The sequence below is a fragment of the Bombina bombina genome, chromosome 4, assembly GCF_027579735.1.
Source record: "Bombina bombina isolate aBomBom1 chromosome 4, aBomBom1.pri, whole genome shotgun sequence".
NCBI classification, from domain to species: Eukaryota; Metazoa; Chordata; class Amphibia; order Anura; family Bombinatoridae; genus Bombina; species Bombina bombina.
This window is the reverse complement of record NC_069502.1, coordinates 1,224,618,222-1,224,634,280: the sequence shown is the minus strand read 5'-3', so window position 1 is coordinate 1,224,634,280 and position 16,059 is coordinate 1,224,618,222. Positions and strand designations below refer to the sequence as shown.

General features: G+C 46.6%; 1 protein-coding gene across 1 annotated transcript in view; it reads right to left on the bottom strand.

Moving 5' to 3' along the window:
* The window catches only part of GTPBP2 (GTP binding protein 2), a 198,691-nt gene that overhangs the window by 36,021 nt on the left and 146,611 nt on the right, over window positions 1-16,059 (bottom strand). Inside the window, exon 8 of the mRNA XM_053712754.1 lies at window positions 7,751-7,886. Within this exon, the coding sequence (XP_053568729.1) occupies window positions 7,751-7,886 (136 nt within the window). The remainder of the gene's footprint in view (window positions 1-7,750; window positions 7,887-16,059) is intronic.

Below are 16,059 nucleotides of genomic sequence, written 5' to 3'. Positions count from 1 at the left end.
ATTACAGCCGTTAATTGTTGCATAGTAAGGAGTATTGGCGCGCTAGATGTACTAGGGGCCTCCTGAGTGGGCAAGACTCGTGTAGACGAAGGAGGGAATGATGCAGTACCATGCTTACTCCCCTCACTTGAGGAATCATCTTGGGCATCATTGTCATTGTCACATAAATCACATTTATTTAAATGAATAGGAATTCTGGCTTCCCCACATTCAGAACACAGTCTATCTGGTAGTTCAGACATGTTAAACAGGCATAAACTTGATAACAAGTACAAAAAACGTTTTAAAATAAAACCGTTACTGTCACTTTAAATTTTAAACTGAACACACTTTATTACTGCAAATGCGAAAAAACATGAAGGAATTGTTCAAAATTCACCAAATTTTCACCACAGTGTCTTAAAGCCTTAAAAGTATTGCACACCAAATTTGGAAGCTTTAACCCTTAAAATAACGGAACCGGAGCCGTTTTGAACTTTAACCCCTTTACAGTCCCTGGTATCTGCTTTGCTGAGACCCAACCAAGCCCCAAGGGGAATACGATACCAAATGACGCCTTCAGAAAGTCTTTTCTAAGTATCAGAGCTCCTCTCACATGCGACTGCATGCCATGCCTCTCAAAAACAAGTGCGCAACACCGGCGCGAAAATGAGGCTCTGCCTATGCTTTGGGAAAGCCCCTAAAGAATAAGGTGTCTAAAACAGTGCCTGCCGATATTATTATATCAAAATACCCAGATAAAATGATTCCTCAAGGCTAAATATGTGTTAATAATCAATCGATTTAGCCCAAAAAAAGTCTACAGTCTTAATAAGCCCTTTTTGAAGCCCTTATTTACAATCGTAATAAACATGGCTTACCGGATCCCAGAGGGAAAATGACAGCTTCCAGCATTACATCGTCTTGTTAGAATGTGTCATACCTCAAGCAGCAAGAGACTGCTCACTGTTCCCCCAACTGAAGTTAATTGCTCTCAACAGTCCTGTGTGGAACAGCCATGGATTTTAGTGACGGTTGCTAAAATCATTTTCCTCATACAAACAGAAATCTTCATCTCTTTTCTGTTTCTGAGTAAATAGTACATACCAGCACTATTTCAAAATAACAAACTCTTGATTGAATAATAAAAACTACAGTTAAACACTAAAAAACTCTAAGCCATCTCCGTGGAGATGTTGCCTGTACAACGGCAAAGAGAATGACTGGGGTAGGCGGAGCCTAGGAGGGATCATGTGACCAGCTTTGCTGGGCTCTTTGCCATTTCCTGTTGGGGAAGAGAATATCCCACAAGTAAGGATGACGCCGTGGACCGGACACACCTATGTTGGAGAAATGAAGATTTATCAGCATCAATCTCTGAGATAGAATCCTCTGAACCAGAAGAGTCCAAAGAATCAGAATGATGGTGTTCATTTAAAAATTCATCTGTAGAGAGAGAAGATTTAAAAGACTTTTTACGTTTACTAGAAGGAGAAATAACAGACAAAGCCTTCTTTATGGATTCAGAAACAAAATCTCTTATGTTATCAGGAACATTCTGCACCTTAGATGTTGAGGGAACTGCAACAGGCAATGGTACATCACTAAAGGAAATATTATCTGCTTTAACAAGTTTGTCATGACAATTATTACAAACAACAGCTGGAGGAATAGCTACCAAAAGTTTACAGCAGATACACTTAGCTTTGGTAGATCCAGCAGGCAGTGGTTTTCCTGTAGTATCTTCTGGCTCAGATGCAACGTGAGACATCTTGCAATATGTAAGAAAAAAAAAAAAAACAACATATAAAGCAAAATAGATCAAATTCCTTATAAGACAGTTTCAGGAATGGGAAAAAATGCCAAATATCAAGCTTCTAGCAACCAGAAGCAAATGAAAAATGAGACTGAAATAATGTGGAGACAAAAGCGACGCCCATATTTTTTGATGCCACATCCGGAACGCCGACATTTTTGGCGCAAAATAACGTCAAAAAATGACGCAACTTCCGGTGACACGTATGACGCCGGAAACGGAAAAGAATTTTTGCGCCAAAAAAGTCCGCGCCAAGAATGACGCAATAAAATGAAGCATTTTCAGCCCCCGCGAGCCTAACAGCCCACAGGGAAAAAAGTCAAATTTTTGAGGTAAGAAAAATATGATAATTCAATGCATAATCCCAAATATGAAACTGACTGTCTGAAAATAAGGAAAGTTGAACATTCTGAGTCAAGGCAAATAAATGTTTGAATACATATATTTAGAACTTTATAAATAAAGTGCCCAACCATAGCTTAGAGTGTCACAGAAAATAAGACTTACTTACCCCAGGACACTCATCTACATATTTGTAGAAAGCCAAACCAGTACTGAAACGAGAATCAGTAGAGGTAATGGTAAATATAAGAGTATATCGTCGATCTGAAAAGGGAGGTAAGAGATGAATCTCTACGACCGATAACAGAGAACCTTATGAAATAGACCCCGTAGAAGGAGATCACTGCATTCAATAGGCAATACTCTCTTCACATCCCTCTGACATTCACTGCACGCTGAGAGGAAAACCGAGCTCCAACTTGCTGCGGAGCGCATATCAACGTAGAATCTAGCACAAACTTACTTCACCACCTCCCTTGGAGGCAAAGTTTGTAAAAACTGATTTGTGGGTGTGGTGAGGGGTGTATTTATAGGCATTTTAAGGTTTGGGAAACTTTGCCCCTCCTGGTAGGAATGTATATCCCATACGTCACTAGCTCATGGACTCTTGTTAATTACATGAAAGAAATGCCCGACTGGAACCAGATAAACCGGCTAAGGAAAACTAAGGACAAACCCTCAGAACATAAACAAAAAATCGTTCTCCACTCCAAGATGTTGATGGGGAGAACAGACTCCTCGAGTCCAAAGTCCTAGCGCCTTTAACAAGTTCCAGACTGCTCCCCAGCCCAGCAGGCTGGCGTCCGTGTTAACAATCACCCAGGAATGTCTCCAGAAACATGCGCCCTGAGACCGATACTCCTGAGAATCTCTTAAAGCTGAACCAGATCAATTCTCAGAGGGATCTGAATGGTCGCCGCTCCATTGACTGAGAATGCAAAAACTCCATGGACTTGAGAAAAGGGATGACATCCCTGGGACCCTCAGATCAATTACCTCCATACCTAGAGCCACAAAAAAAAAAAAAAAAGGAAGGGAAGATCAGCTACAGCTATCTACTGGACCACAAGAGCTGGCTGTGGACCGAACAGTAGACTGTATAGAGAGGTAAGAGGAAGAAATCTTTGATTATCTGATAGAGAATCTATTAAGAATACAAAGAGAGAAAAAGGGCGCCTCCTAGTGTAGCCAGTGGATACAAACTGAACAAAATTTATTTGTAGTGCAATAATACTCACAAAGTATAGCGGCAAAGATACTGCCTAGGTAGGTGTTCTGGGAACTCAACAGTGTCCCAGTGTACTGTGCACCAAAGCAAGGGCAGCTCCTCCTAGAATCAGGTTCAGATTCAGCAGTCTAGAAAATAGGAGAGAAGAAGAGGGCGACTCCTAGTGCAGATCAATTTTATATATCTGGCCCATAAGCTACTCCAAATAGATGGATACTCACTATGTGTGATGCACACAGTAGAGCAAATGGGGCTTACTGGGTATATTATAGTGGCCCAGTGCACATGCAAACCAAAGGTATCCTCTGCTCTGACGATTGCTGCAAACAGCAATTGATGAAAAAGTTAACTCCAGAAGTCTATTTAAAATTACTTTTATAAAAAATGATATAAAACATTGACAGATTGTAAAATATACACATATACAATCAGTAAAACATGCTACGCAAGCAAGCAACCCTTAAAGACCTGCTAGAACAACGGGGCCGACAAGCCAGTAACCTCAGGAAAAGGGAGATTATTACAATACTGACCGAGATGGACGGAGTACCAGGGACCGAAGGAACCAATGGGCCCAGCATATCAGACAGAACCCCCGAAGAAGCAAGCTTTGACCAGGAGGTTAAAATAAGACTGGCACATTATGGCCCCAACCCGACTACAGAAATTATCGACCAGGGCATAGCCGCTGTGGAGGCCAACCTACTTCGCCAAAGCAATGCTGCAGCAGCCCAAGTCACAGCAACCCCAGTGGAAAAGAGAAAAGTACATTTTGCAGCTTTAAAAAACTTCATTGAAACAGAAGGAGAGATTGATGGGTACCTTGCAGATTTTGAGAGGCAATGTGCACTACAGAAGGTACCCGCAGAGGACTGGGTCACGATATTATCCGGAAAATTATCCGGCCGGGCCAGCGAGGCTTTTCGGGCCATTCCAGATGAGGAAGTCAGGGATTATAATGCTGTAAAAGAGGCTCTGCTCTCCAGGTATGATATTACACCGGAGGCATACAGGAGATGGTTCAGAGACAGGAGAGACTGTTAAACTAGCTGGAGATTCCTACGTCGAGTGGGCATGTAAGGTGCACCGCACAGCAGTTCACTTGATGACGAGGTGCCAAGCCGTATCCGGGGAAGAGGTGCTGCAGCTATTCCTGTTGGAACATTGCTTCGACAAGTTACCCGCAGGAGTTAGAGAGTGGGTTCGGGACCGTAAACCCTCCACCCTGCATGAAGCTGCTCGCCTGGCAGATGAGTATACGGATGCCCGCAAACTGGACACTGCTACCACTAAGATCCCTGCCAGAGTGGAGTACAGACCCCCAGTCACCCCAGCAGCTACCAGTTACCAACCCCCGGCGCACCGCTCTACCACAAGGCCTCCAGCCACGAACTATCCTCAGACAGCCCGGTTCAACTCACAGGACTACTCACAGCCTATTCGGTGCTTAGTATGTAAGCAACTAGGTCACAAAAGACCAGAGTGTCCCCTAAACACAGTGAACCAAGCACAGTCCTGGAGGAGACCCGCCGGCGGAAACCCACGTAACCCTCAGCCTGCTGCCCACTGCGTAGAGGAGGAAGAATGCTGGGGCATCCTACATAAAGCAGACCCCGTGCAAGCTGCCCACCGGGATAACCGGCAACTGGTTAAAGTGAATGGGAAGGAGGTCAGTGGTCTACGGGATACTGGTGCTACCATGACCTTGCTCCAAAAGAACTTGGTGTCTGAGAACCAGCACACCGGAGACACTGTGGCTGTGAGGGTAGCAGGGGGCGCTGTGTTCCGCCTACCTGTTGCCCGGGTACATTTGGATTGGGGATTGGGCGCTAGACCTGTGAATGTGGGGGTCTTTAAGGACTTACCAGCTGATGTTCTCCTTGGAAATAACTTGGCCCCCCTTGTTTCTACCTACGCTCCCATGGATCCCGCCGATGTTAACCCTGTGACTACCCATGCCCAGATCCGTGTCGCAGAGACTGACCCACCTGATGCTGAGCCCCAGGACGCTGAGCTCAGTAAATCTCTATCCGCCATTGATATGTGGAAGTCCCGTTACAATGCGCTGATGAAGGAGAAGAGTAGAGGATGAAATGGTCATGTTAAACAATCACGTAACAGTGCTAGCAGGAGAGGAGCGCAGAGGAAAAAGCGCGTTTAGAACGGGAATCTCTGCTAGACAAGCTGCCCTGACAGACTGCAGAAAACACCAGCTTGAGAGTGGAACATGAAACATTAAAGACAAACTTAGCGACACTGGAGGAAAAGCTGACGCTGGCTCATAGTGAGGTGCAGCAACTCAAGGGCACCCTATGTCAGTATGAAGGAATTGTGGATACCTATAAAGAGCAGGTACACAAAACTCATAAGGAAGCCAATGAGATTTGTCTCCAACTGGAAAGAAGCGTCTCTGAAAACAAAAACTTGAAGGAATGTTTAGCCCTGGTCTGGGCACTGAAGAAGTTGAACCCTTATTTATACGGACAGGAATTCTCTCTCATAACGGACCACAATCCCTTAGTCTGGCTTAACCGGGTCTCAGGAGACAATGGTAGATTGCTGCGGTGGAGTTTAGCCCTCCAACCCTATAACTTCACCATCAGCTACTGGCCCGGTAAACAAAACGGGAATGCAGATGGATTGTCCCGGCAAACTGACATTCCTACCACCTCCTAGTCCGGTCATCCCCAAGTTGACCCGCCAAAGGGTCAAGCCGGGTCTGCCGGAGTGTCCCACCAGGAGGGAGCCGTGTGACAGACCCCTCTGTCAGTACTGAAAGGGTTAACTTTGTTCAGCTTTGAGAAACTATTTTCTGAAAACAGGTTTCCTGACATCAGCTATTGTTTACTGTAATTAAGTTTAAGTGATAAGCGTTCACATTGTTTAATCAGACTGCCAGGTGTCAAGAAGGACTCCCTTGTTTTCTTGTGTTTAATTGTTTATTTGGTTAAGTAATGCAATTCTATTGTATCCTGTAAAAGGGCGTCTTCCCTCTATCTAATGTACTATCTTCTTCCAACCCCCCCATCTGGTCTCCTAGGGAGTGTCAACCAGGTGGGAGACTTGCATAAATACTGGGCATATAGCCCTCAATAAAACACATTCTGTTTTACCCTCAAGATGGAGCTTGGTCTCATGTTTGGGAGGAATTAACTGGGTTTGTGTGTTGCTGATCCCGTATTCAGGGGTTCATCAGGGCTTTCATCTGGTATTAACCCTTGATATCCGGGTTATACCATAACAAGAAGTCACTAAAACGATTGTATAGTAGATCAATACTGAAGAGAATGAAATTCAATGACGCCGCTCCGTGAATATCCGACAGCAGAGAGAAGTCACATGACCGGCAGAGAGAGGAAACTACACAGCAAGTAAAAGGCGCGCGTTTCCCTCTGCCTACAACATAAGATGAAAGTAGCTGCAGCTGGTTTCAAACTCAAGCAGTCTGTCAGTTAGCCTGTTCTAGCTAAGCAAGCAAAGAAACCCAAACTGCCAAAGTTTAGGTTTATACATAAATCCCTGTATAAAACAGAAGCCACACACATACTAATAAAGTATTTCAAAAAAATTAGTCCAAAGAGAAAAAACGTCCCAATAAAAGGAAGATTAACCCCTAGTTTCAACATACATAATGTGCCTGCCCACTGCCAAAGAAAATCCTGTATAAAGGATTTTTCAAATGTCCCCATCTACTGCATATGACATTCTTCTGAAGTGCAAGTCTCCAAGACCTAGAAGACAAAAGCACTTACCTGCAGTCTAGCTGTCCGGCAGGAAGACAGCTCACAAGGCGTGAGAGGACACATACTCCTTACAGAGACCTGTAGAAAAAGAAAGAACAAGTAACCAGAGTAACCAACTCTGGCTTTCTGTACCATGGGCAGCAATGTGTTAGGAAACAAAGCAAGGACTACCTCACCACTTCCTAACTGCTTAAAAGCCACCACTACTCTACTGAAGAGATTGACGTGGACTCAGCTAAACCCAAATCCTTGCATGCAGGGAAAATTACCCGAAAAAGGAATTCATTGCTTCAAACTTCACCTCCTCCATTGACAGAGGCAAAGAGAATGACTGGGGATTATGGGTAGGGGAGTGACACTTAACAGCTTTGCTGTGGTGCTCTTTGCCTCCTCTTGCTGGCCAGGAGTGATATTCCACTAGTAATTGAATGACGTTGTGGACTCTCCATATCTTAGGAAAGAAAGATATTTATTCTAATCAGCATTAGGAGCCAATTGCTCACTGGCAGATAAGCAGAACTCTACTGGTGACTTCACCATAGTGCATTGCACATCTTTATCTGGCAGACTGAGGGAGTTCCCAAGACTTGTTATTGGATAGAGACCAGGATCTGAGACCTTCGCAGCATCCTTCTTACTTACCTGGAACTCTGGAAGTTGCTGCATGAGTTCTTCTTGCTCGCAGCTGTTAGTGAGGGGGGGCAGGATATTCAGGAAAACTTTCAACAGGTCCAGAGACTCCCCCGTAACACTGGAGAGGGCAAAGATCGGCGTAATACTGTAGGATAAACAATGTGCGTGAGGAACAAGGACTGAATTATGTTAACAAGAATTGCAACAAAATACTCCAAGGTGATAAGAGATACTGTTATATGAACAAGATAAAGGAGGAATAATCAGGGAATCTGAGAAGCACAAAAGAGTGGGAATATTTATAACCAAAAGTAATTTACTTCACATTCATTGAGAGCCACAAGTACCAGATTAACAAGCTCCTACCCACGAATATTGCGCTAAACAAACTGCACACGTCCCTTTAATCTATAATACTCTGGTATGCATCTCTTCTGCTTCCTTTATCTGCCTGGTTGCCCTTGCACGTCCCTTTAATCTGTTTGTAATACTCTAGTATGCATCTCCCCTGCTTCCTTTATCTGCCTGGTTGCCCTTGCACGTCCCTTTAATCTGTTTGTAATACTCTAGTATGCATCTCCCCTGCTTCCTTTATCTGCCTGGTTGCCCTTGCACGTCCCTTTAATCTGTTTGTAATACACCGGTATGCATCTCTCCTGCTCACTTTATCTGCCTGGTTGCCCTTGCACGTCCCTTTAATCTGTTTGTAATACACCGGTATGCATCTCTCCTGCTTCCTTTATCTGCCTGGTTGCCCTTGCATGTCCCTTTAATCTGTTTGTAATACACCGGTATGCATTTCTCCTGATGTCTGGATTTGACTTTTCTTTAAATTTATCAGTTCCTTTGTAGAATATCTGTGCATCCGCAGCCATTTGTCGCCCCCCCCATCTAATTTGCAAGTGTGTGTAACTCCAGTCTCATAACCACTTCATTTGTACACAGCTGCCTTGAATTAAATAAATCCAGGTCAAATCTCACTGCTATATATAGCTGAGCCTTGGCTATGAGTGCCCTGTGCTCCGGTGTCTAGTCATACGCGCTCCTACAAGTCTCACTCTCACCTTCTGTCACTCTCACTGCTACTACTGCTTGCTGCTGGTGACGTCTCTCCTGTGTATAATCATACGCGCTCCTACAAGTCTCACTCTCACCTTCTGTCACTCTCACTGCTACTACTGCTTGCTGCTGGTGATGTCTCTCCTGTGTATAATCATACGCGCTCCTACAAGTCTCACTCTCACCTTCTGTCACTCTCACTACTACTACTGCTTGCTGCTGGTGATGTCTCTCCTGTGTCTAATCACAGCCGCTCCTACAAGTCTCACTCTCACCTTCTGTCACTCTCACTGCTACTACTGCTTGCTGCTGGTGACGTCTCTCCTGTGTATAATCATACGCGCTCCTACAAGTCTCACTCTCACCTTCTGTCACTCTCACTGCTACTACTGCTTGCTGCTGGTGATGTCTCTCCTGTGTATAATCATACGCGCTCCTACAAGTCTCACTCTCACCTTCTGTCACTCTCACTGCTACTACTGCTTGCTGCTGGTGATGTCTCTCCTGTGTATAATCATACGCGCTCCTACAAGTCTCACTCTCACCTTCTGTCACTCTCACTACTACTACTGCTTGCTGCTGGTGATGTCTCTCCTGTGTCTAGTCATACGCGCTCCTACAAGTCTCACTCTCACCTTCTGTCCCTCTCACTGCTACTACTGCTTGCTGATGGTGATGTCTCTCCTGTGTCTAGTCATACGCGCTCCTACAAGTCTCACTCTCACCTTCTGACACTCTCACTACTACTACTGCTTGCTGCTGGTGATGTCTTTCCTGTGTCTAATCATACACGCTCCTACAAGTCTCACTCTCACCTTCTGTCACTCTCACTACTACTACTGCTTGCTGCTGGTGACGTCTCTCCTCTGTATAATCATACGCGCTCCTACAAGTCTCACTCTCACCTTCTGTCACTCCCACTCCTACTACTGCTTGCTGCTGGTGATATATTTCCTGTGTATAATCATACCCGCTCCTACAAGTCTCACTCTCACTTTCTGTCACTCTCACTGCTACTACTGCTTGCTGCTGGTGACGTCTCTCCTGTGTCTAATCATACCCGCTCCTACAAGTCTCACTCTCACCTTCTGTCACTCACACTCCTACTACTGCTTGCTGCTGGTGATGTCTCTCCTGTGTCTAATCATACACGCTCCTACAAGTCTCACTCTCACCTTCTGTCACTCTCACTGCTACTATTGCTTGCTGCTGGTGATGTCTCTCCTGTGTCTAGTCATACGCGCTCCTACAAGTCTCACTCTCACCTTCTGTCACTCTCACTACTACTACTGCTTGCTGCTGGTGATGTCTCTCCTGTGTCTAGTCATACACGCTCCTACAAGTCTCACTCTCACCTTCTGTCACTCTCACTGCTACTACTGCTTGCTGCTGGTGATGTCTCTCCTGTGTCTAGTCATACGCGCTCCTACAAGTCTCACTCTCACCTTCTGTCACTCTCACTACTACTACTGCTTGCTGCTGGTGATGTCTCTCCTGTATCTAGTCATACGCGCTCCTACAAGTCTCACTCTCACTACTACTACTGCTTGCTGCTGGTGATGTCTCTCCTGTGTCTAATCACAGCCGCTCCTACAAGTCTCACTCTCACCTTCTGTCACTCACACTGCTACTACTGCTTGCTGCTGGTGATGTCTCTCCTGTGTCTAATCATACACGCTCCTACAAATCTCACTCTCACCTTCTGTCACTCTCACTACTACTACTGCTTGCTGCTGGTGATGTCTCTCCTGTGTCTAATCATTCCCGCTCCTACAAGTCTCACTCTCACCTTCTGTCACTCTCACTACTACTACTGCTGGTGATGTCTTTCCTGTGTCTAATCATACACGCTCCTACAAGTCTCACTCTCACCTTCTGTCACTCTCACTACTACTACTGCTTGCTGCTGGTGACGTCTCTCCTGTGTATAATCATACGCGCTCCTACAAGTCTCACTCTCACCTTCTGTCACTCCCACTCCTACTACTGCTTGCTGCTGGTGATATCTTTCCTGTGTATAATCATACCCGCTCCTACAAGTCTCACTCTCAATTTCTGTCACTCTCACTGCTACTACTGCTTGCTGCTGGTGACGTCTCTCCTGTGTCTAATCATACACGCTCCTACAAGTCTCACTCTCACCTTCTGTCACTCACACTGCTACTACTGCTTGCTGCTGGTGATGTCTCTCCTGTGTCTAATCATACACGCACCTACAAGTCTCACTCTCACCTTCTGTCACTCTCACTGCTACTACTGCTTGCTGCTGGTGACGTCTCTCCTGTGTCTAATCATACCCGCTCCTACAAGTCTCACTCTCACCTTCTGTAACTCACACTCCTACTACTGCTTGCTGCTGGTGATGTCTCTCCTGTATCTAATCATACACGCTCCTACAAGTCTCACTCTCACCTTCTGTCACTCTCACTGCTACTACTGCTTGCTGCTGGTGATGTCTCTCCTGTGTCTAGTCATACGCGCTCCTACAAGTCTCACTCTCACCTTCTGTCACTCTCACTACTACTACTGCTTGCTGCTGGTGATGTCTCTCCTGTGTCTAGTCATACACGCTCCTACAAGTCTCACTCTCACCTTCTGTCACTCTCACTACTACTACTGCTTGCTGCTGGTGATGTCTCTCCTGTGTCTAGTCATACGCGCTCCTACAAGTCTCACTCTCACCTTCTGTCACTCTCACTACTACTACTGCTTGCTGCTGGTGATGTCTCTCCTGTGTCTAATCATTCCCGCTCCTACAAGTCTCACTCTCACCTTCTGTAACTCTCACTGCTACTACTGCTTGCTGCTGGTGATGTCTCTCCTGTGTCTAGTCATACGCGCTCCTACAAGCCTCACTGTCACCTTCTGTCACTCTCACTACTACTACTGCTTGCTGCTGGTGATGTCTCTCCTGTGTCTAATCATTCCTGCTCCTACAAGTCTCACTCTCACCTTCTGTCTCTCTCACTGCTACTACTGCTTGCTGCTGGTGATGTCTCTCCTGTGTCTAATCATACGCGCTCCTACAAGTCTCACTCTCACCTTCTGTCACTCTCACTACTACTACTGCTTGCTGCTGGTGATGTCTCTCCTGTGTCTAATCATACGCGCTCCTACAAGTCTCACTCTCACCTTCTGTCACTCTCACTGCTACTACTGCTTGCTGCTGGTGATGTCTCTCCTGTGTCTAGTCATACGCGCTCCTACAAGTCTCACTCTCACTTTCTGTCACTCTCACTGCTACTACTGCTTGCTGCTAGTGATGTCTCTCCTGTGTCTAATCATACACGCTCCTACAAGTCTCACTCTCACCTTCTGTCACTCTCACTGCTACTACTGCTTGCTGCTGGTGATGTCTCTCCTGTGTCTAATCCTACCCGCTCCTACAAGTCTCACTGTCACCTTCTGTCACTCTCACTGCTACTACTGCTTGCTGCTGGTGATGTCTCTCCTGTGTCTAATCATACCCGCTCCTACAAGTCCCCCTGTCACCTCCTGTCACTCACACTCCTACTACTGCTTGCTGCTGGTGACGTCTCTCCTGTGTCTAATCACAACCGCTCCTACAAGTCTCACTGTCACCATCTGTCACTCACACTACTACTACTGCTTGCTGCTGGTGATGTCTCTCCTGTGTCTAATCACAACCGCTCCTACAAGTCTCACTGTCACCATCTGTCACTCACACTACTACTACTGCTTGCTGCTGGTGATGTCTCTCCTGTGTCTAATCATACCCGCTCCTACAAGTCTCACTCTCACCTTCTGTCACTCTCACTGCTACTACTGCTTGCTGCTGGTGATGTCTCTCCTGTGTCTAGTCATACGTGCTCCTACAAGTCTCACTCTCACCTTCTGTCACTCTCACTGCTACTACTGCTTGCTGCTGGTGATGTCTCTCCTGTGTCTAGTCATACGTGCTCCTACAAGTCTCACTGTCACCTTCTGTCACTCTCACTGCTACTACTGCTTGCTGCTGTCTCTCCTGTGTCTAATCACAACCGCTCCTACAAGTCTCACTCTCACTGCTACTACTGCTTGCTGCTGGTGATGTCTCTCCTGTGTCTAATCACAGCCGCTCCTACAAGTCTCACTCTCACCTTCTGTCACTCTCACTACTACTACTGCTTGCTGCTGGTGATGTCTCTCCTGTGTCTAATCACAGCCGCTCCTACAAGTCTCACTCTCACCTTCTGTCACTCTCACTACTACTACTGCTTGCTGCTGGTGATGTCTCTCCTGTGTCTAATCACAACCGCTCCTACAAGTCTCACTCTCACTGCTACTACTGCTTGCTGCTGGTGATGTCTCTCCTGTGTCTAATCACAACCGCTCCTACAAATCTCACTGTCACCTTCTGTCACTCTCACTGCTACTACTGCTTGCTGCTGGTGATGCCTCTCCTGTGTCTAATCACAGCCGCTCCTACAAGTCTCACTGTCACTGCTACTACTGCTTGCTGCTGGTGATGTCTCTCCTGTGTCTAATCCCAACTGCTCCTACAAGTCTCACTCTCACCTTCTGTCACTCTCACTGCTACTACTGCTTGCTGCTGGTGATGTCTCTCCTGTGTCTAATCACAGTTGCTCCTACAAGTCTCACTCTCACCTTCTGTCACTCTCACTGCTACTACTGCTTGCTGCTGGTGATGTCTCTCCTGTGTCTAATCATACACGCTCCTACAAGTCTCACTCTCACCTTCTGTCACTCTCACTGCTACTACTGCTTGCTGCTGGTGATGCCTCTCCTGTGTCTAATCACAGCCGCTCCTACAAGTCTCACTCTCACCTTCTGTCACTCTCACTGCTACTACTGCTGGCTGCTGGTGATGTCTCTCCTGTGTCTAATCATACACGCTCCTACAAGTCTCACTCTCACCTCCTGTCACTCTCACTACTACTACTGCTTGCTGCTGGTGATGTCTCTCCTGTGTCTAATCACAGCCGCTCCTACAAGTCTCACTCTCACCTTCTGTCACTCTCACTGCTACTACTGCTTGCTGCTGGTGATGTCTCTCCTGTGTCTAATCATACGCGCTCCTACAAGTCTCACTCTCACCTTCTGTCACTCACATTGCTACTACTGCTTGCTGCTGGTGATGTCTCTCCTGTGTCTAATCATACAAGCTCCTACAAGTCTCACTCTCACCTCCTGTCACTCTCACTACTACTACTGCTTGCTGCTGGTGATGTCTCTCCTGTGTCTAATCACAACCGCTCCTACAAGTCTCACTCTCACCTTCTGTCACTCTCACTGCTACTACTGCTTGCTGCTGGTGACGTCTCTCCTGTGTCTAATCACAACCGCTCCTACAAGTCTCACTCTCACTGCTACTACTGCTTGCTGCTGGTGATGTCTCTCCTGTGTCTAATCACAACCGCTCCTACAAGTCTCACTCTCACTGCTACTACTGCTTGCTTCTGGTGATGTCTCTCCTGTGTCTAATCATACATGCCCCTACAAGTCTCACTCTCACCTCCTGTCACTCTCACTACTACTACTGCTTGCTGCTGGTGATGTCTCTCCTGTGTCTAATCACAACCGCTCCTACAAGTCTCACTCTCACTGCTACTACTGATTGCTTCTGGTGATGTCTCTCCTGTGTCTAATCACAGCCGCTCCTACAAGTCTCACTCTCACTTCCTGTCACTCTCACTGCTACTACTGCTTGCTGCTGGTGATGTCTCTCCTGTGTCTAATCATACACGCTCCTACAAATCTCACTCTCACCTTCTGTCACTCTCACTGCTACTACTGCTTGCTGCTGGTGATGTCTCTCCTGTGTCTAATCATACGCGCTCCTACAAGTCTCACTCTCACCTTGCCACTCACACTGCTACTACTGCTTGCTTCTGGTGATGTCTCTCCTGTGTCTAATCACAGCCGCTCCTACAAGTCTCACTCTCACTTCCTGTCACTCTCACTGCTACTACTGCTTGCTGCTGGTGATGTCTCTCCTGTGTCTAATCATACACGCTCCTACAAATCTCACTCTCACCTTCTGTCACTCTCACTGCTACTACTGCTTGCTGCTGGTGATGTCTCTCCTGTGCCTAGTCATACGCGCTCCTACAAGTCTCACTCTCACCTTCTGTCACTCTCACTGCTACTACTGCTGGTGATGTCTCTCCTGTGTATAATCATACGCGCTCCTACAAGTCTCACTCTCACCTTGTCACTCTCACTGCTACTACTGCTTGCTGCTGGTGATGTCTCTCCTGTGTCTAATCACAGCCGCTCCTACAAGTCTCACTCTCACCTTCTGTCACTCTCACTGCTACTACTGCTTGCTGCTGGTGATGTCTCTCCTGTGTCTAATCATACACGCTCCTACAAGTCTCACTCTCACCTTCTGTCACTCTCACTGCTACTACTGCTTGCTGCTGGTGATGTCTCTCCTGTGTCTAATCACAGCCGCTCCTACAAGTCTCACTCTCACCTACTGTCACTCTCACTGCTACTACTGCTTGCTGCTGGTGATGTCTCTCCTGTGTCTAATCATACGCGCTCCTACAAGTCTCACTCTCACCTTCTGTCACTCACATTGCTACTACTGCTTGCTGCTGGTGATGTCTCTCCTGTGTCTAATCATACGCGCTCCTACAAGTCTCACTCTCACCTTCTGTCACTCTTAGTGCTACTACTGCTTGCTGCTAGTGATGTCTCTCCTGTGTCTAATCATACGCGCTCCTACAAGTCTCACTCTCACCTTCTGTCACTCACAGTCCTACTACTGCTTGCTGCTGGTGACATCTCACCTGTGTCTAATCATACCCGCTCCTACAAGTCTCACTCTCACCTCCTGTCACTCTCACTACTACTACTGCTTGCTGCTGGTGATGTCTCTCCTGTGTCTAATCATACCCGCTCCTACAAGTCTCACTCTCACCTTCTGTCACTCTCACTGCTACTACTGCTGGTGATGTCTCTCCTGTGTCTAATCATACCCGCTCCTACAAGTCTCACTCTCACCTTGTCACTCTCACTGCTACTACTGCTTGCTGCTGGTGATGTCTCTCCTGTGTCTAATCACAGCCGCTCCTACAAGTCTCACTCTCACCTTCTGTCACTCTCACTGCTACTACTGCTTGCTGCTGGTGATGTCTCTCCTGTGTCTAATCATACACGCACCTACAAGTCTCACTCTCACCTTCTGTCACTCTCACTGCTACTACTGCTTGCTGCTGGTGATGTCTCTCCTGTGTCTAGTCATACGTGCTCCTACAAGTCTCACTCTCACCTTCTGTCACTCTCACTGC